This window comes from Lissotriton vulgaris, chromosome 2_1 (genome assembly GCF_964263255.1).
Source record: "Lissotriton vulgaris chromosome 2_1, aLisVul1.2, whole genome shotgun sequence".
Lineage (NCBI taxonomy): Eukaryota > Metazoa > Chordata > Amphibia > Caudata > Salamandridae > Lissotriton > Lissotriton vulgaris.
Window position 1 is genome coordinate 626541376 of NC_141687.1, and position 20930 is coordinate 626562305.

The following is a 20930-nucleotide window of genomic DNA, read 5'->3' on the forward strand; positions in this document are numbered from 1 at the left end:
TGCAAGCAGCTTCCAACCTAGCTAGCTAAAGAAGAGACTTGTGACAGGGAAATTTTGGCACAATGACACAGAATTTCACCAAAATTCCCTATTTTTTGCGACAGAGTGATACGTTTAGAGCTAATATTTTACCAAAATTAAGTAATTTCATTTATGTAACGCTTAGTAGTACCCCCTGGCGAGGTGTAGAACTATGAGCACAATTCCAATGGCTTAATGAGAACACACTTTATTACCACGAGTGTATATTGTCTATACAAGCGCTCCTAGCAGGCTGTGGAGAGGGACATAGACTTGCATAGTTTTGCCAAATGACGCGGGCGGCTGACTCCTGGGGCTAGGAAGGGCCAGAGATCAGCGCTCCCCTCGTTTTTTTTAATGTATGTTTTTAGCTTTTTGCTGACACCAGCATGTATATTTCCGAATCGAAAAACCAAAATTAAATGTTTTGGGAACACATGCGACCAATAACTCAAACAAAAGAAAAAATGGGTTTTCCCTTTTAGTAGGTAAAGATGTGAATTTAAACGGTGTCAGATGTGTCATCATGGATGTTGCGGCCACTGCAAGCACCGTGAAAACGTCTGCAGCTGGTCCCAAATGGACCATGCACATGCAGATATTAAATTACTTGACTGTATGCCTGGTGAATTTTATTGCGATAGAAAAGGGGGTGGTGATGGACGGAGCAGCTTAACCAATCAAGCACTCACACCCAGTCAAAAGATCTCCGTTTGATCCATCACCGTTCTTTAGCCCACTCTGCCACCCCAGTACAGACATGGCTATATGCAAATCAGTCTGACCCTGTGCCTCATGGGAACAGTCCAGCCCGAACTGCCAAGCCATGCCTTCCCTGGACCGGAAACAAGCTTCCGAGGACCGGTTTCTGGCATTCCAGCCGTCTTCAGCCCGGATTGCTTGAATCCAGTGGCAAAGTGAGCAAGGGACTCACGTCTGAGCATACCCTGCCACACTTATGGCGGCCAAAGCGGTACAAAAGGGGGTGGTGATGGATGGAGCATCTGAACCAATCAAACACTCATACCCAGTCAAAAGATCTGGGTTTGATCCATCACCGTTCTTTAGCCCACTCTGCCACCCCAGTTCAGACATAGCTATATGCAAATCAGTCTGACCTTGTGCCTCATGGGAACAGTCCATCCCGAACTGCCAAGCCATGCCTTCCCTGGACCTGAACAGTCCAGCCCGAACTGCCAAGCCATGCCTTCCCTGGACCGGAAACAAGCTTCCGAGCACCGGTTTCTGGCATTCCAGCTGTCTTCAGCCCGGCTGGAATTGTCAACGCTCCGTCCATCATGCCCTTTGGTTTTCTTTTTTCGCCCTAAGTTGGCAGAATATGCTCAGACGTGAGTCCCTTGCTCACTTTGCCACTGGATTCAAGCAAGCCCGGCTGAAGACGGCTGTAATGCCAGAAACCGGTCCTGGGAAGCTTGATTCCGGTCCAGGGAAGACATGGCTTGGCAGTTCGGGCTGGACTGTTCCCATGAGGCACAGGGTCAGACTGATTTGCATATGGCCATGTCTGAACTGGGTGGCGGAGTGAGCTAAAGAACGGTGATGGATTAAACCCAGATCACTTGACTGGGGGTGAGTGTTTGTATTGTCAACGCTCCGTCCATCATCCCCTTTGGTTTTCTTTGGTGAATTTTATTGGCCAACGGTCTTAACATAAGTACAAAGCCGTCAAGCTGAGGTGAATTTCATTCAGTTGGGGCACACACACACACTCTCACTCTCCTCTCCCCTTCCTTTAAACAGAAAGCGAACATCCCTGGTTAGGGGGGCTAGGTGGGGGGGAGAGGGGGGCAGGTCATCTAAACGTATGTTGAACACTTTGACTCAACTTGATGTAAAATGTAAAATAGTTATAATTGTGAACATTTTTTCAAATGTAAATTTACGTAAAGAAAAACACGTAAAACCACACATTACATAAAGGAAAACGGAAGAAAAGAAAACAAGCTGGCTCCGTGGAGCCGACGGAGGGAGGAAAACTGTAATGTCAGGCACAACAGCTGGGCTGGTAGAGGAGGAACAAGCCGTGGCCGTGGAATGTCCGGGTTCTTGAAGGGGAGGGAGGGAAAGTGAAAGTGTGCGATGTCGCCGGTTTCTCAGCTGAAGGGAGACATGAGGTGGCACGCAAGGACAGGAGATGTGCACGCGTACGAAGTGCACATCTCCTGTCCGCGCGTGCCACCTCCTGTCTCCTTTCTCGCACCAAAGCCACACCAATAGAGTCTTCGCTAGCGAAGTAGCTGCGCTGCGTTCTTAGCGAGACCTAATAACTTGTTGTCAACTTCCATGTCCTGTAAAGCTCTCAGTATAATCACATTCCTCCCCCTTCATCTGCTACAACGCCTTGTTTCTCTCACTTACATCCAGTACCTAAGGTCACACCAACTCCTACCTCCCAATCCCAAACCAAAGCCCACCATTTTAGAGCTTCTATTTACTTTACATATCCTCTCTACATATTTTGGTTCTTCAATTATTAGAGAATCTCATCTTTGTTACAGACTTCTCTAAACTGCCTTCAATATCAACGACCCCTTTCCATTTATCTGTGACCGATATTGTGGAGTTAACCTAATGTTGCTCATCAAGCTGCTGTTTTCAAGGACTCCCTTGACTTTACTTTTTAGCATCAGATGAGATACACTTCTCAAGGCTTCTACCACCACATACAGCTCTCAGCATCTTGGATACAGACAGCGTGTAAACACATGTTGCAAGGAAGTTCATCCCCACATCTCACAAGAGAGTCTTTGCGGACCCATTCAATGCCCCGACCCTGCTCAAAATCACTCACCTGCTCTGGATGATCCCTCTTTAATCCTCATCGGCTTGGCCATGTTGACACGGATTGTCCTCCCAAACAGCTCAGACTCATTCTGTCAACAAGCATCAAGAGGGCGAAAGAAAGAGAATGAATGTCGCAGGATTCAATGCACAGTTCTCAATATGGTTCTATATGTCCTAAGAAAATTCTATTGAAATTTGTGAGAACAGCAGATAAATGTCTAGAAATAGATATGTAAATGACACTAAAGAGGAACAAGCCCTGGAAAATTCCTTACGTAAAGAATAAAATGGACATACTAACCTGCTGATCAATATTTGGAGGTGGTTCTGAGAACATCAATATGCATAGCTGTCTCACAAACAAACTTAATGAAGAGAGTAAAATATAATCGTCAGTAGGAACAAATTGCATCTAGTGGTTCTACCTTAAGATTAAAAGGTGGAATATCGAAATAACTCTTTAATATAATCCTTTCTTGTAAAAAACAAAACAAAACACAAAAAAAAGGTTGAGAAATGTGTGAATTTTGCTTTTATAGAATTATGCACATTTTCAGGTAAACAATGTGAAAGTGAAATGCAAATCGGTTATTTAGCATTGCATTTTACAGCGAAATGTGCCCTTGCACCAATTTTTGAAGGTGCATTTAGTGCTAAAAAAGAAAACATATTATTTAAAACACAAATGGTGTGAACAACAGCTGCTTTCATTATGGCTGCTTGTGTCGTTCCCACGCCCCTGTGTTAAAATTCTGTAGCATCAGTGACGTAATTATAAGTGGTGTGACTGCATAATTTCTGGGATTTTGCGTAACAAACATAACTTGAAATTACACAAATTACACCAGCTTAATTTAAATTTTGCCCAGGCCTAAAAAAAATGTGCTGCCTCAGTTGTGAATATTTGGACATTTTGGAGATGTAACGTGAAACAAATGACGGAATTAAACAGTAAATCCAAAAAAGACGGATTTGTGTTTACAATGATCATTGTAGTACCCAGCAGTAATTCACTCAGAATTTCAACAGTAGAACTGCATACAAAACTTCAATCTTAGAGTTCCTTATGAAGTCCTAAAAATTCATCTGTGAGCATCAGGGTCCGGGTTTGAAGTAATATGGTATGACCGAAGGGTGATATTTTTGAAGTAAACATTTCCAACATAGGCACTTGATGTATACCACTGCTCTCGCTTTTCCCTGCCTAAGACATAGGGACACTAAGGTATAAGGACAATAGATATCCATGGAGTAGTTCACATAGGATAAAAGAAATACGGACACTTGTGCACACAGTCATCATCCTATGAATATCGATCCACAAAGACAAGCAGACAGACTCCTGCAACACTCAAATAGATAGAGTCACAAAGACAAGCAACGCCCATCTACATAGAGACACAAATAAAAGCAGAGACTCCTGCAACACCCACCTACATAGAGACACAAAGACAAGCAGACAGAGACCCCTGCAACACCCACTTACATAGAGACACAAAGACAAGCAGAAGTACTCCTGCAACACCCACCTAGATAGAGACACAAATACAAGCAGACATAGAGACTCCTGCAACACCCACCTACATAGAGGCACAAATACAAGCAGTCAGAGATGGAGACAAAGACAAGCAGACATAGACTCCTGCAACACCTACCTCCATAGACACACAAAGACAAGCAGACAGACTCCTGCAACACCCACCTACATAGAGACACAAATACAAGCAGTCAGAGATGGAGACAAAGACAAGCAGACATAGACTCCTGCAACACCCACCTACATGCAGACACAAAGACAAGCAGACAGACTCCTACAACACCCACCTACATAGACGCAAAGACAAGCAGACAGACTCCTGCAACACCTACCTACATAGACACAAATACAAGCAGATATAGAGACTCCTGCAACACCCACCTACATAGAGACACAAAGACAAGCAGACAGACTCCTGCAACACCGACCCACATAGACACAAAGACAAGAAGACATGGACTCCTGCAACACCCACCTACATAGAGACACAAATCCAAGTCCAATGGGCAGATCCTCTGTCCCAAGCTCTAACAACTAATCTCGAAGCCAGGGGCATATGCAATCAGACTACTGGGCAGTGAGAAACTCACACTCCCATTTCAGCGCTCTGAAACTCTTCTGTGGACACACCCTTTGCTCCATACCATACAGTACAAAACCAAAACCAAAACTGGCAGCGTCTGATGTACCTGGTGAGATGGGATTCGAAAAACTCCATTTGAGGTGACATATCTCACTTCTAGACGAAGGTCACCATGCACACCTAATGATGACTGCTCAGGCCGAACAGATCGATTTACACAAGACTGTTCCATGGTGCCACAGAATCCATTTAGAACGAGACATTCGATTTTAGTCAGCATTGCCACTTTAAGAACGGAGGGCCACATACTCGGTGGGTGGTAATAATAGACAGTATCCTACAAACACTTTCATAATAAAACAACCCATGAGTAAAATAAAGAAAAAAAATGATTCATACCATGTTATCGATTGCAGCAACAGCATCCTGCAGAGAGGAGGAAAAAGGAAACTATTAATGTCACCATCAGAAAGGAGCAACAAGCAAGTCTCAGCTCAGTCTCTCGACCCAGACCACTCCCAAGGACTAGCGTACTGGGTCCCATTGTTCTGTATTTATGATTCTTTAATGGCGGCTCCCCAAAGAGATGCCTTCGACCCTAGGACAACCTGTGTAAGATCTCACCTATGGACAACACTGAGGACACACAAAGAGGGATGTTAAAGGATAACTTGCAGCAAAGTCCTGATGGTTTAGTTCTGCTGCATTAGGTTATGGTTCACCTTTTGGAGGTATAATGGTAAAGGATTTACTAAAATCAGGCGTGGAGAGGGCTGCAAGATGGCTGAACCAGGCTTATAGAACATTCCTGCTCTGACGGAGCAATGATACAATGGGTAGTAAAAACAGCCCCCTTACTGTTACTTGACGGAACAGACGTCATCTTGCAACTGGTTCTCTCAGAACACAGAGCAAGGACGATCCTCCAGATACAAAAGATTAAGGAGCAGAAGGATCTCCCTTCCTAGTCAAAGACAGACTTGAAGGGGTACAACACACCTGACTCCCATTATTACGCAGGTATACCATTCTGGCGATTAGAAGATGGTTGATGGCTCTTACCTCTGCCAGTTCAAACTCAATGAAAGCGAATCCGCGGTGCTTTTCTGTTGGATAAAAAAAATGATCCATGAGCGCTGAGAAAACAAGTGCAAGAATTGCCAAACGCACTCAAATTCCAGGAGCACTCCCAGTGTAGATAATGGTTCCATAAAGGCAATTGTCTGTGGAAGGCAGCACAATCCACACACACCTAGGTGTGTGTGGATTGTGCTGCCAAGTCTGACAAGCCGCATCAGTTACAGAGGTGCCGTGTGAGAAGGGAAATGATCCTGGCAAAGCTGTACGTAAGCACAACAGACTTACTTACTTTGTACAGCCACCTCATAGTCTAAGTAGCTCTCTACAGCAGAATGAAATCTCACCTAGGACAACATTCTCCAAAGATAGATCACACCCCAGTCACCTCTCTGGGCAGTCATTTCATGGTCTCCACATTGCATCTACAGTTTATGAAACCAGATCATGTCCCACACAGGAGTTCCATACACCGCTCTGTGTGCCAGATCACATCCCGCACAGAAGACGGCTTTCTTTATCCAAATGAATCATGTCTCACACAGCACTCTGTACAGCTGGATCAACTCCCACACACTTCTTTATGGCAACGGATCACATTCCAGAGAGCCCTTTGTAGTGGGTTTGCATCTCACATAGCCCCCTGTGCAACCTGTCACTTAGCGCAGTGCTACATGCAAACGGCTTGACGTCCTAGTGCATTTCAAGCATGCCCTATACAGATCAGAACCATAGTAGGTGCTGCAGATACTACAGACACTACATAAGGTCAATAACCCAAAGCATCAAGTGTATTGAGCTCCAAGCTAACCCTTTTTAGTGATCTTCAAAGAAGGTTTACATCACGATTCTTTGCAGCAAGATCACTCCCAACACAACTGAACACTACAGTAGGTTCACATCCCAGATAGTGGAGTACTTTTTACAGTAGGTTCATACCCAAATGAGGCTTTTGCGCACGAGATCGACATCCCGCGAAGAACTGTTTAGAAAGTTTGTTTTCCACACATTGTACCATACAGCAGGTTCTATCCCATGCAACAGTCTGCCCAATTGATTTATGCCTCATATGGAATTCTATGCAGCAGTTTCATGTCACACCAACCCACACAGCAAAAGTCCAATGCAACAAGTTCAGAACCTGCACGGTTCTCTGTGCACCAGGTTTAGGGTTTACACAACACTCTGAGCACCAGGCTTATGTTCCACAAAGCAAAGCACTGTCAGTAGGTTCACAACCCAGATAGGTACAAACAACTTTTATAGTTATGCAATCCTAGAACATATTGTAGGAAGCTGGCTCTGTATATTCTATGCCAAAGTGAGGTATAGTGTCCACAGAGTCCAGTGGAACCCCAAAGGTAGGCAGAGGTAAAATTAGATAGAACCTTACTCTCTATTTGTGGTAGTATGGTCGAGCAGTAAGGCAGTATCAGAGGACAGTATTAAGCATTTGTTGTACACACTCAGTCAAGAAATGAATTCACACACTCAAAGACTGAACTGCAGACCAATTGTTTTTGCAAAAAATATTATTTTAGTTATTTTATTTCTAGAACCAAGCAAGCCTGGCACAGGTAATCAATAAATACTTTACAGCAGTGTTTCCCAAACTGGGGTCCGTGGATCCCCAGGGGTCCGTGACACATTCCCAGGGGGTCGATAGGCAACAGTTTTAAAAGCTTAAAAGCACAGAAAAGTTTCTTGTATAATTAGCAGCTTTCCAGCAACAATAAAAGTGTCAAGATAATGCCAGTGATTAAGGTACCTGCTGGAGCGTGAGGAGAGTTGTGTTCAGTGGCAGCTTTGACTTAACTAGTGTAGCGCAGAGGGTTAATGTGCCTACTGCAAAAAATGTGTAACATACATTTTAAAAACCAGTATTTTATGTGCATAGGTTCGTGGTTACTGCTTTTGTCACAGAGATTCTTTCGTTACTGTGCACTTTATAAGTGACAATCGTAATGTAGCAGAGGGACCTATAAACTGTCATCAAAGAGCTGCTTGCAAACTGCATGGTATCAGTTAGTAACTTATGTTTTTCCCCAGTTAATCATTATCCTGATGCTGCTAAAAAGATGTATTTGGTCTGAGTTTGTGCTTTTCCAGACCAAGCACTCTTCAAACATTTTATATACACACTGATTTACATGTATGATTCAATGTCTCTATATGTGTGTGATATAAAGTGCTCTGACATCCTACAATGGTATGAGAAATGCTATGAAACAAATGAAATGCACGTGACAGATTACTTCAATATAAAATACTAAGGGCCAGATGTACGATCCGTTTTTATAGGCGCGAAGCGGTTCGCGAACCCGTTTGCGCATGCAAAAACCTATTGAGCCATGTACATTGCATATTTTGCGAGTCGTAATTTGTTTGCGACTCGCTAAATAGGTTTTGCAACTTGCTATTTGGAAGGGGCATTCCCTTCCAAATAGAGAGTCGCAAAACACTTGCAATTACCACCTACTTCAAGTAGTTGGTAATGCATTCGCAAATGGGAAGGGGTCCCCAGGGGACCCTTCCCCTTTGTAAATGCATGCAAAATAATTTTTTAAGGGCAGGCAGTGGCCCAGGGACCTCTGCCTGCCCTTAGAAAATGAAACGAAAACGTTTCATTTTCTTTTTTTTTAAATGCATTGTAAACAGGCTGCATTTTTTTTAAACTGCTTTATTTAAAAGCCGTCCCAGGCATGGTGACCTGCAGAGCTCAGCAGGCCACCATACCTGGGAGGGCTGGCATTCCCAATGGGCTCGCAAATTGTGAGAGGCTCATTAATATTAATGAACCTCGCAGTTTGCGACCCCATTGGGAATCCCAAACAGTGTTAAACACACAGTTGTACATTTCATTTAGCGACTCATAATTTGCCACTCGCAATGTTTCGCCAATTGCGAGGTGCTAAATGAAATGGTCGTGCATCTGGCCCCAAAATCCTTAGAACTTTGAATATTTGTTTTGTGTGCACACATGTGTATTTTTTTTAAATTACTGTTTTAATATTTGAATTTTAACTCAAACAATTTTCTTGGGGGTCCCCGGCTTCCAGTGGTGACTCAATGGGGGTCCTCAGGAGTCAAAAGTTTGGGAACCACTGCTTTACAGTAATAAATGCTGATTGTAAAACAGTTCAATTGCAATTGTAAATGTACTATGGTTTGACTTACAGTATTGTTTCAGAGAAATGCAATCACTTGTAAATACAGTACATGGACTTGAATAAGATTTTTAGTAAAAATAGCAGGTAAGTTACTTTTGGATTACTTTTCTTACTCAGTGGTGTACGCCTGGATGCAACACAGACATTTTTGTTAAATCGTACAGTTTTAAAGAATTTCTTTAGGTTTCAAAACTCCAAACGTAGAAACTTTTTCAGGAAAAAGTGTCAATGTTATCCTACGGAGGAAAATATGGTTATTGTTTTTTAGGTATGTATTCGGTAGTGGGAGTTGAGGTTCTGGGGGTGGACTCTTGGGTCCCCCAGGGTCAGTGATGCACTCTTGTTACACCCTAAGCGGCACTAGGGCAGCTGTGTTTAGAGTGTTGAGGCCCAATGTTATCCAATGGGGGATAGGGGGCCTCCGGTTGGTGGCTGCTGACAAGCAGGCCACTGGGCTGTGGGAGCAAAGATCCTGGATTTTAGCTCAGGGCAAATGGGGAACAAATTAGCACAAAAAGGTGCTCCCCCAGCGGCACTAGGGCGGCCGGGTGCAGGGTGCTGTTTTGAGGTCCGATGCCCTGTTTCCAATGGAGAACCTCTGGTTTGCAAAAGCACTGCAGGCAGGGAGACGAAGGACTTCTGGGTGCGACCACCACTTGAAAGGTAAGTTGGGAAGTTAGGGGTTGGTTAGGCACCGTTGGTTGCTGCACACAAGTTTGTGGGGCGTCGGGTGCAGGGGTGCCTTTTGGGGTTGGATCTTCATACCAGCTACTGGTCGCGGTTTCGGGGGCCTTCTGGATTTAGGCTGCAGATGTCGACTGGAGGCTTGAAGCAGGTCAGGGGTCACGGATCTCAGTTCAGGATAGCCGGGATGACCTCTTTGTGGGGTTTGTCTGCTCGGGCTGTGGACGGCGGGTGCTGAGTGGGGTGGATTCGCGGTTTCTGGCTACCGCCAGAGGTTGCAGTTGAACAAACCCAGTGTTCACAGGAGAAGCAGTCTTTGGAAGTGAAGGCAGGCAAGTCCTCCGGGGTTTTTGAGGTTGCTGGCTGCAGGACACACCTAGATTTTGCAGGAGCAGGTTCGAGGGGAAGACAGGCTGGTAGGGCTGGGGCCACGTCAGTGGGCGTCTTCATATTGTTAGCTGCTGCATGGCTGTTCGGTCCTTCTTTTCTTCTTGTTTCTTGGGTGGATCTGCATGAGCAAGGTTCAGGGGTGCCCCTAAATACTAGATTTAGGGGTGTTACAGGTAGGTAAAAGACAGGGACCAATGAGTCTCTTCCCTGGGGTGGGTACACACCCTATTATGCCACCCTCCAGTGGGAGGGAGGCATGTGCCTGTCCCTCGTTAGCTGGCTCACCCCATCTTTAAGATGGCGTGTACTGAGAGTTGTGCTTCACCTCACCTCCCCCACCTGAGGGGTGGAGTTGGCAGAGGTGGGCACACCTCTCTTCCTCACTTGATTTCCCGCCGGTTCTCCCGCCCAAGGTGGGGTCAGAACCGGTGGGGACCAGTTGCTGAAAGCAGCAATTGGTCTGGGGAAGCTCCCAAAGGCGACATTCCTTTAAAGCTTCCCATTCGTGAACCCTGCCCATCCTGGGGGAGGAGGCTTGGCACCTCATCCCAGGATGTGCATTGTTTCAGGCCCCAGAGAGCAGCAGGCTCTCGACCCAGGGGTCCAGAAACATGTCTGGTGGTGGCAGCTGAAAGCAGCCACTCAGCCTGGACACTAGTGGTGGGTTAGTTTTCAGGGGGTATCTCTAAGATGCCCTCGGTGTGCATTTTTCATTAAATCCCACACTGACATCAGTGTGGGTTTAATGTGCTGGGGAGTTTGATACCAAACTTCTCAGTTTTCAGTGTAGCCATTATGGTGCTGTGAAGTATGTAATGACAAACTCCCAGCACCATATACTCTTAATTGCAGCACTGCACTTACAATGTCTAAGAATGGACTTAGACACTTATGGGGTACTGGGCTCATGCATCTGTACCCTCACCACAGGTATAGTGCACCCAGCTAGAGGGGTGGCTGACCTATGCCAGGACAGTGGGTTGTAGGCAAGGCACACAGAGATGTGTGCCATGTCGACTCTTCACCTTGTTTTGCACCAAATCACGCACCAAAACACTCAGCTTCCAAAGGCAGTGTGTGAGTGTAGTGGTACAGGACCACTATGGGTGGCACACTAAGTGCTGCAGCCCTTTGAGGCCTTCTCTGGCTTCAGTGCCCTTAACCAGGGACTGACCTGTGGCCTGAGATGCCAATTTAGTTAGTTTTGGGCAAAGAACACAGACCCTGGGAGCCTGATTGGCTGGGACCCAGGGCACACCAAGTAAAAGTGCATCAGTAGTCTATCAAAAAGTGGGGCGGGGGGGGGTTACTGCAACGGAAACCCACTTTCCTACACATATTTGATTGCAGTTGTTCCAAAGATCAGCTTTGCCACTGCTGTATTTATTAATACCACTTGTAATTACTCCTGGGAGATCCCACTATGTCATCATATCCTGTGCTCTTGGATTGGCAAGCAAAGGGGAAAGCAACCCAACCCAGTTAACATCGCACATGTACAGAAAGGGATAACTTCTCAAGGATAAGCACAGACGACATTTGCTGCAACTATGTTTAAATGAATTGTATTAGGCACCTGAAACAAGTGACTTCCTCAAATGTATTAAATGTAAATGTAATTATCTGCTGTTGCACTACACTAAGATTTTAGAGCACCAAAAGCACCCAACAAACAGGTTCCAAACAAACTCTCCATTTTGCGTACTGTTTTATTTGTTTCAGGTTGGATTGTCCGGAGTAAGTGAACAACTCAAATCAGAACTTTCAAATTACAACAATTGAATGAAAGTTATTAATGAGAACAGGAAGTAGGCAGGGAATAATTTCAAATAAAGCAATAAGTAAAATAAAAAAACTCATAGAATAGAGATGGGACTTGGGTAATGGGGTAGAAATTAGAATGGAACATGCTTTGGTGCAGGATTAAAAATTCACCTTCCACCCCGCTCTGTGCATGAAGAGCAGCAAGAGGGGAAAATGTCATGGAAGGGAGAGAAAAGAGGACAGGAGAGGTGGGGGATAAGTAAGTAAGGTGGAATTAGATAAAGTGGATATTGAAGTTAAACTTTTTAAAAAGTAAGACTGAAAAAACTTAAAGTTCTAACCAATTACTGGCAACCAATTACAATGCAACTGGGTACTTTCAATGAATCATGTGTTTAAAAAAGCAGCTCCTCAAACCCAAAATCGTGAACTACTGTCATAGATTTGGCTTCTCCATCTCAAAGTTCAGGTTTCTAATACAATGTCCATTTCCACACAGAAAGCCTCTGGGGTGTCCGACCTGCCTTTTTAACACTAGCACATATTCATGATATGATCTAAGATTACGACATTGGGGTAATTTAAAATAAACCCCAGATTAGGGATGCACACGTACCACAGAAAAGTTAGCATACAAGGTGATTTCCTACTCGTGCCACATAATTTACCATCTGTGCATAATGCCTGCAAATTTCAGTAGAACGGTTTGGGTTCAGTAACTAAAGCACACCTCTCATTAGCTGCTTGTTGTATTAAGACACTCACCCCTTCTGAATTGTTAGCAGTCAGAAAGTGCTTCTGAGGGATTGGAGGAGGTGCTTGTGTTTAATTTTCAACACGAACAATATTCTACAAGCTTAAATACACTTAATAAGATCTTTCGGGTTGGAGGTATTGTCATATGCGGACGACACCCAAATCATGGTTTCCTTCTCCCACTCGGTGAGCTCCTCCGCTCTCAACTTTAGAAACTGCATGGAGGCAGTTTCACAGTGGATGATCTTGAATTCACTAAAGTTGAATGGAGAGAAAACCGAGGTCCTGATCTTCGGAGGAGATCAGGATATTTGGTCTAGCGACTGGTGGCCTATATCCCTTGGAGTGTGCCCCTTGCCCTCTCAATCCTGCCGGAATTTGGGGGTGCTGATAGACACTACGCTTTCTTTCGACCGTCAGATCAATAGGACAGTCTCCACTTGCTGTGGTGTCATCAGGATTCTGAGAAGGATAGCACATTATCTATCTCTAGAAGCTCGAAAGCAGATCGTGGTGGCCCTTGTCTCTTCGAGACATGAGCATTGTAATGCGCTATACTCCGGCATAAACAAAAAGCTCATCCAGCGCCTGCAGATTGTACAGAACGCGGCGGCCAGATTTTTTTGGATGGACCCAGACTTTCCTCTGCCACATTAGCCAGGAAGAGCCTGCACTGGCTTCCCATTCAGGCTAGGATCTCTTAAGATCCTTTGCCTTGTTCATGGGGCCCTGTACGGAGCAAGCTCTGAAGGCATAAGATCTCTGCTAGTTCCCTATTCTCCTAGCAGAGTCCTTCGCTCCTCCAACAAAAATCTTTTATCGGTCCCCCGGGTCTCTAGAGCCAGGTGGGGAGGGAGGGCCTTCTCCTTTCTCCCCCCAAAACTGTGGAACACTCTTCCCCCGGAACTAAAAGGACAACCATCTGCTATGCTCTTCCGAAATCTTAAAAAACATGTCTCTTTGTAGAGGCTTATCTGTAACCTGGCATCGGCTCACACCACACACTAACCCATCTTTTGGGCACCTTGATGCCCTTTGTTAAGTTGTGCGTTTATAAGACTGTATTCATTCATTCATTCACTTGCAACAAGAATTCGATAAAGTACTTTAGTTTGGCAGGATTATCAATTATAATTCAACAAGATGTATAAGTGAGTGCACAGATAAATACTACTTGATTGGGATGCATGTCATACATATTATTTCTTTATGTTTTATTGTATTAGTTTATAGATTTGTATGTCAATTCATGTTTTAACCATTTTTTTAAAAGCTGAAGTTTTATTTAGGGTTAGTCTAAGATCTAACCCTAAATATTTCACAACCGTTTATTGTCTGTTGCCTGAATCTTAAAGTGACTCTGTATAAGACACTCGCATAATAAATCAGGAATAGCGGAGGCTGTTTGTTGGAAATGGCAGTTTTCAGCAGCTCCATGCTGTGACCATAAAGAATAAAACAAAATCGGACGTGTTTCGAGAGGAGGGATTTTAAACATAAGTAGGATGTGCAACATTAATGAGCTGCACCTGGATTACAAAAAACATGTACATGTATGTTTCTGTTTCACTAACTTCAATATTATACACCTACTAATTAAATTAACTTACTCAGAATCAGAATGGACTTGCACAAATGCTGATCCGGTATTTAAACAAGACGATATTATTCATCATTAAGACGACTAATGTTTTTTGTAACATTCCCATAATAGCTATAGTTGTCTTTCTTTAGTAAAGTGAGACCTGGGCCTTACCCGTCTCATAGTCCAATGGAATCTGGATGTCTGTGATGTCACCGAAGGGAATAAAGGCGGCGTGCAAAACCTTCTCGTCCACTTCTTCTGCTAGTCCACCTGCACCGAAAAGAGCATGTTACACTGTCAGAGGCCACACAGAGCAAGGCTAGGGAAACAAACAAGGCCCATTAAAATTACATGAAAGAAAATTATGAATAACTAGTCACACACATTGCTAACTGGCACAGGAGTAAGAGTAGGAGCATTACAAGCATTTGCAATGTGTTTTGAAAACCTGCAAGCGGAGCGTAAACATGCAATATGTACTTACAGTAACTGCGCCTCTTTTACTGACAGCCTTGCTTCTCATAAGTTAAGACTCGAGGGACTAAGTGCGTGCTTTCGCACCGCTTGCAGGTTTTCAAAACACATAAATAAAAGGCACTGTCATTTACAATGCCAATAGATCAAACCCTCGCAAATGCGAGACCTATTGCATTGTGAATACTTTTTTGAAAGGGTTGGGGGGTGGGGTGAAGGGGGGAGTTTTATATAGCGTGAACTAGATCCGAAGGTATCAAAGCACTTTACATGAGCACCAGTTGCGTTACAGACGGACACGTTTATTTTGTTAGGCACTGGGAGATTAACTGCTTTGCCCAGAATCAGAGGATGTCAAGCATCCTGGCCAAGACTCAAACCCAGTTCCCCAGCTTCGAGGTCGACCGCTCTAACCGTTAGACCTTAGTAGTTGAAAGAGTGGATTCAAAAGCGTGAGGTGCAAGGGAGCCTGTCCCAGAGTACACGTCCTCCATGCTTTCACAATGATGGCTTGAGGTCCGAGAATAAAGATATTCTTGAACACCTGCAAGAGGTAAAGAATAAATGGGTTAAAGCATTTAATAAGAGGAGGGGAGCTGAAAGATGCTGGCTTTTAAGTGCTCAATGCACTATTGAGGCAGCAGAAGCGGACAACATTTAGTGATCAGTTTTTCTTATTGAAAATACAGACCCGATACCACAGAAAGTGGTGCATTGAAAAACAGATGTCACGTGTATTGCAATTCATGGTCACTAAGGCAACCAAGAAAGACAAAACCGTACATGCAAATGGATATGGGTCAGAGAATGAAAAATGAAGGAATTTATGACAACCCTGTAAACTCTGAAAAGGCCTCTATGAAATACTAGGCGGGAAGGCACAGAGGCCTTGGAGTTCCCCCCAGAAAGTAAAAGCAGCACTGGACAGGTGAGATTCGGAAAGACAGGTCCCAGACCGCTCAGGAATACAAAGGCATACCAACAGGAATGTCAGACCACTTCAGGACAACCATGTAAATGTAATTTGCACTTGTATAGCGCCTATCACCCAGGAGTCTCTACGCGCTGTACAAATACCGCTGTGGAACCCTTCCTGGCCTGTTCCTGTGAGGTGTCCACTCCTGGGCACCCCAAGGTAAAGCCAGGCATCCTAGCGTTGTTAGGGCCGGTGTGGAGATTAAGCAAGCTATTGCCCAGAGTTGCAGAGTGGAACCCATGATTAGAGTGGGCACTGAGACGTGAATTATCGGGTCCGAGGACATTGAGCCCAAGACCCTGCCGCGACGGGGATTGAACCCTGGTCCTGGGCCAGACCTCTGCCTCAGATTCTGCCGCTCTAATCGTTGAGCCACACTTCTCCACAAGCCTCCATGTAACCTCTGGGGGGCGCCAGGTGGCGCACGAGCAGTATGGCCACACTGGTGTGAGGCTCCTGCAGCTCGGCATAATTACCGGTTAATTTATCCTGCACCAGTGATCCTACTAAGCATTTTACCACATCGTTGTGATGACTTTGTCCCAGAGACCCGAGTTTGAGGAGGATGGCGCGTTGCTGACTGTCTCCACTGCGCCCCCCTGGGGACACCGTTGGAGGAGACTGCCTCGCCTGGAGCCTCAGACAGGCAGAGCTCGGCACGCGAGGGCCGCGGTGCCCACGTGGCATCTGGGCCCCAGTCCTCATCCGGCAGGAACCCCAGTTGCATTTCCATAACAGGGATGAGTGCGTCCTACTCTGCCCTTAGTGAGCGCTCGGAGATCCCTTCCCCTGTCTGCCTGGGGAGGCGGAGGCTGGGACGACTCCTCCACTCTACCCAGGGGGCTCCAAATATAGGAACGCGGCGAGCCGCACGCCGCCATAGCCATCTGCTGCGGGTTCGCTGGCACCCCGTCCCCTTTGCCAAAGCTCAGACGATCAGTGCAGCAAAGCAGGCCCCAGACAGACTTAACGCATAACTAACCCTACTGCCATTAACGGACTTTGCAGCTTATTCTTGCTGCGCCGCCAATTCGATCATGGGGGCACCGGTGGGGGCGCGGAGCAGTCCTCTGATAAATAGGCGCTCCTACATCGACCCACGCCACTCACCTCTGAGCGAATACTTGCTGAGACCTGGCCAGACCAGCTGCACCAGTTGCTCCTTGCTCAGCCTACGGTGTTGGAGATCCACTGAAGGCGCGAACCCGCGCACGCCTGTATGCTTGACTTCTGGGGATGTTCTCCCTCCACCACTTCCGTTGCGCTCCCTCCCGCCCCGGGTACTAATAACTGCATTGTTTTTGGACTTGTTCTGCCTGTGCCTCAGTGGGCTGGTTGGGCAGCGGATGCTCAAAAGTAGGAAATCCTATCTTTCATCAGCTTGCCGTACTGCGCAGCGGCAGTGACCGTCAACCGCGGCCTGCCTGACACACTTGCGCCACTTCATATCAACTCGGAGGGTGGGGGTTGCCTACGCAACCCTGACACTGCTCCAGTCACATCGTGGATGACGACGCCGCTAATTTTGGTGCCCACCTCACGGATGCCGCATTAACTTGAATCATCTGTGTCCAGCACCACAGTGAGACTGCACCACATCGCTGCCTGCCTTCCTCACACTGCTTCTCAGCTGTGGCACACTCTGATCTGTGGTCGTGAGGCTCTACACTCCCTCCTGCTGCCATTGCTGGGAACCACCGGGTTGGTCGCTGTTGCTTCTCGCACTCCACACTAGGCGATTCACAGCCACTTGTGCATCGACTGGCCTCGTTGTCACCTTATCCTCAACATGGGGAAAACAGACATTAAACAAACCCAGCTGACCTTCGAAACCAAGAAGAGCGGCCGTTTACAACAGGTGGGTTCAGAGGAGGCTAGAGAGGAAACTACATCGGGTGCGACATCCCCCACAGGCGGATGCCATGAAACCCCTCCTTCTAGAGATGAGGCAAAGCCTAACTGATATCGCAGACAAAATGGACGCTTTGACAAACCGGATGGACGCCATTGTCCACAAGTTAGATGGGCATGAAGAATGTATCAAGGACACAGAACGCCGCATTTCGGACGTTGAAGTCAACACGTTTATCATCCAGACATGTTGCACAAATGGACAAATTGCTTAAAATCATCGCTGCGGAAAAAAAATTTGAAACGCGCAGTAGGAGGAACAACATACGTGTTCTTGGCATTCCCGAAAGTGTTGGCAGGATGGAAGAATATATAGAAAGACTCTTACAGAACACACTTGGCGCTGCATCTTTTTCTTCCCAATTTATAGTCGAGAGGGCGCACCGGTCGCTCTGACACAGGCCGCCACCAGGAAGCACAGCGTGCCCTTTCATTGCTCGGCTCCTAAATTACCGGGACTGGCATGTTGCTCTCAAGATGGCTGGGGAGAAACACCAGCTCACGTTCAAGGGAAACAAGTTCACTCTCTATCCTGATTTCACAGCAGCTCAAGTTCATCCTTGCAAAGCAGAAGCTACGTCTTGCTCAAATTTACTACGCTCTTCTATACCCCGCCCGCCTGCGGGTTACCCATCAGGGCAAGCAGTCCTTCTTTACCAATCCGCTATAGGTGGAAGACTTCCTGAAAAGCCTTAAACGCCACAACAACTCCTCTGCCGCTCCGGATGCGTCGCCACGGTCGACTTCTCCAAACGCAGATTAATTGATACCCGTGACATGCCGTTGTAGCCCATGGTGCATTTGAAGTACCACGTCGTCATGACACCACATGAACTTTATGAATGGATCACCTGTCACTCTGAACCAGATAAATCGAACACTGGGGTTAACTGACACTTGGTACCGAGCGCCCTCGCCGAGTGTGGTCTTTCCATCATTTCGATACTCTGAGGGCAGGGAGTGACTGTGCATGAGCCTAGGAGTTCCCCCCTTCCCGAGGGTGTACCCACCTTGTTTATTGCTGCAGACCTGTATGCAGACTGTTCTTGCGATAGTTGGGTTTGCTGGGAGGGGGAGGGAATTTTTTTTTCTGGCATGTTTGGGATGCTTCAGTGGGTGGGGGCAGGAATAGGATTGTTTACGAAGTTTCACTCACCACATGCAACGCAACATAAAAGACAGACAAATTGTGGGTTTTCTACCCTCTTTACCGCAGTACCAAGACCAAAGTGCCACGCAGTTGATCCCACCATACCACATGGCTAGTCCATCACCTCAACAGAATCTACACATCCTTGCCTGGATTGTTAGGGGATTAGGAGATCCGAGAAAGAGACGTCCGGTCTTAGCATACTTAGATCGTCACCAAGTACATATTGCAATGCTCCAAGAGACACACCTTAGTCCCAACCACAACAACACTTTTGCGCAAAAATGGGCGGACCACAGAACACTTTCCTTCTACTCCTCATACTCTAGAGGAACGGCTATTCTCATTAAACAAAAACACCCTTTGCCGTAGCTGCTTCAGTATAATACCAGCACGGACAATACAGCATATGTGAGGCAGGCTGGGCAGAGTCGGTCACTCTAGCTAGCTGTATGTCCCCAACGTTGACTCCCCAGAATTCTTTGCCGAGCTGTTGGAAATGGCCCTTTTTGCAGGGTTTTCCCCAAACTTTTTGCTTCTTCCTCCTATTTTTTCCTGACTTTGTGTTGGTTTTAGGACTCTGGGCACTTTTACCACTGCTAATCAGTGCTAAAGTGCATATGCTCTCTGTGTAAATTGTGTTATGGATTGGTGTTTCCATGATTGGATATTTGATTTACTAGTTAGTCCCTAGTAAAGTGCACTGGGTGTGCCAGGGCCTGTAAATCAAAGGCTACCTACTAGTGGGCCTGCAGCACCTACCGTGCCACCCACGTGAGTAGCCTTAAAAAGGTAACTCAGACCTGCCATTGCAGAGTCTGCGCGCAGTTGGTAACTGCCATGTCGACATGGCCAGTGCACACACTATTGTGTTTCGGTTTAGATGTCCGTATATATGTTTTCCCGATACATGTTCTTATATAGACACAATTCGCATTGCCCTTATATAGGCACAAGATCCCTGCCCTTATTTAGGCATTAGCCATGCTCTCCAAATATGGCATGGTCACCTACATCCGTCCACCCAAACGTCACAACGAGTTCTTAGAAACCAGACCCTTAAGCCATGGGGACTTTAACTAGCCTAGGACTACTGATTTCTCCAAGAACTCATCTATTATGCATGAACCGCTATGCCTTAAGTGTTCATTCATGATGTCTTCCTCTGCCCGACTTTACATCAATGCTAACATTCCTAGCCACCTACCAGGTATAAATATACCTTCCCTTACCATGGCAAACCACGGCTCCGCTGCACAGCTCGATACAACTCGCCCCAGCAAGTTCAGAAGAGATCACGACTTAGAGGGATTTGTGTCCCAGCCTGATGCACTGACCAGACGCTGTCATCCCTGCTTGCAGAGAATCCAGCTTCCAGTGTTCTGACCCCCTTCGCGTGGTGTTAGAGTTTGAGACCCGGAAGGCGATTCCCACCTCTCTCATTCTAAGGTATGGAACAGACTAGATCCTAGAGGGACTCTTGGCATACAAAACGATAGCTTACCATACTATAGAATACAGCACCTACTTCTTACCTTGTACTACACTTAGGTTAGGTACACTGGGGTAGAACTAGTTAGAAGCATCAGACGAGTATCCACTTTTTAGCCTGTGTTATTTATGTATATGAATATGTGCCATAGCTAAAAGACAATGCTATTGCAGTATTATTTCTTTCTACTGCTTACGCTGTACGTAATATATCTCGCATACTGTCTTGCGATTGTAACAGCTCATATCTCTTACACAAGAAACCAGACTGTTCAATAAATCCTTTTATTGAAACGCCTGTCTATCTCTTTCTGTGTAACTCTGAAGAAACTAAGCATGCACGATTGAATGAGTGAAAGAAACTAAGCATGCACGATTGAATGAGTGAAACTGTTATCTATTGTTTCCATGATTCTGAGGCATGTTCCGATTCTAAAGGGATGTTCATGAGGTTGCCAGAAACTACTCCCTTTTTGTTTTTCAAGGAGTTTTTAGTGGCCTCTGAATTAGCTGGCACACAAAGTATTTAAGTTGAATGTACTTGATAAAGGAATAC

The 20930-nt window shown here is 45.8% G+C and overlaps 1 protein-coding gene across 1 annotated transcript in view; it reads right to left on the bottom strand.

Annotated features, from left to right (window-relative positions):
• Window positions 1-20930, bottom strand: part of PPIE (peptidylprolyl isomerase E) — a 189830-nt gene that overhangs the window by 101187 nt on the left and 67713 nt on the right. Inside the window, exons 2-5 of the mRNA XM_086955749.1 lie at window positions 14544-14642; window positions 6009-6052; window positions 5346-5372; window positions 2834-2915 (exon numbers count right to left, since the gene is read on the bottom strand). Of these exons, the coding sequence (XP_086811875.1) occupies window positions 2834-2915; window positions 5346-5372; window positions 6009-6052; window positions 14544-14642 (252 nt within the window). The remainder of the gene's footprint in view (window positions 1-2833; window positions 2916-5345; window positions 5373-6008; window positions 6053-14543; window positions 14643-20930) is intronic.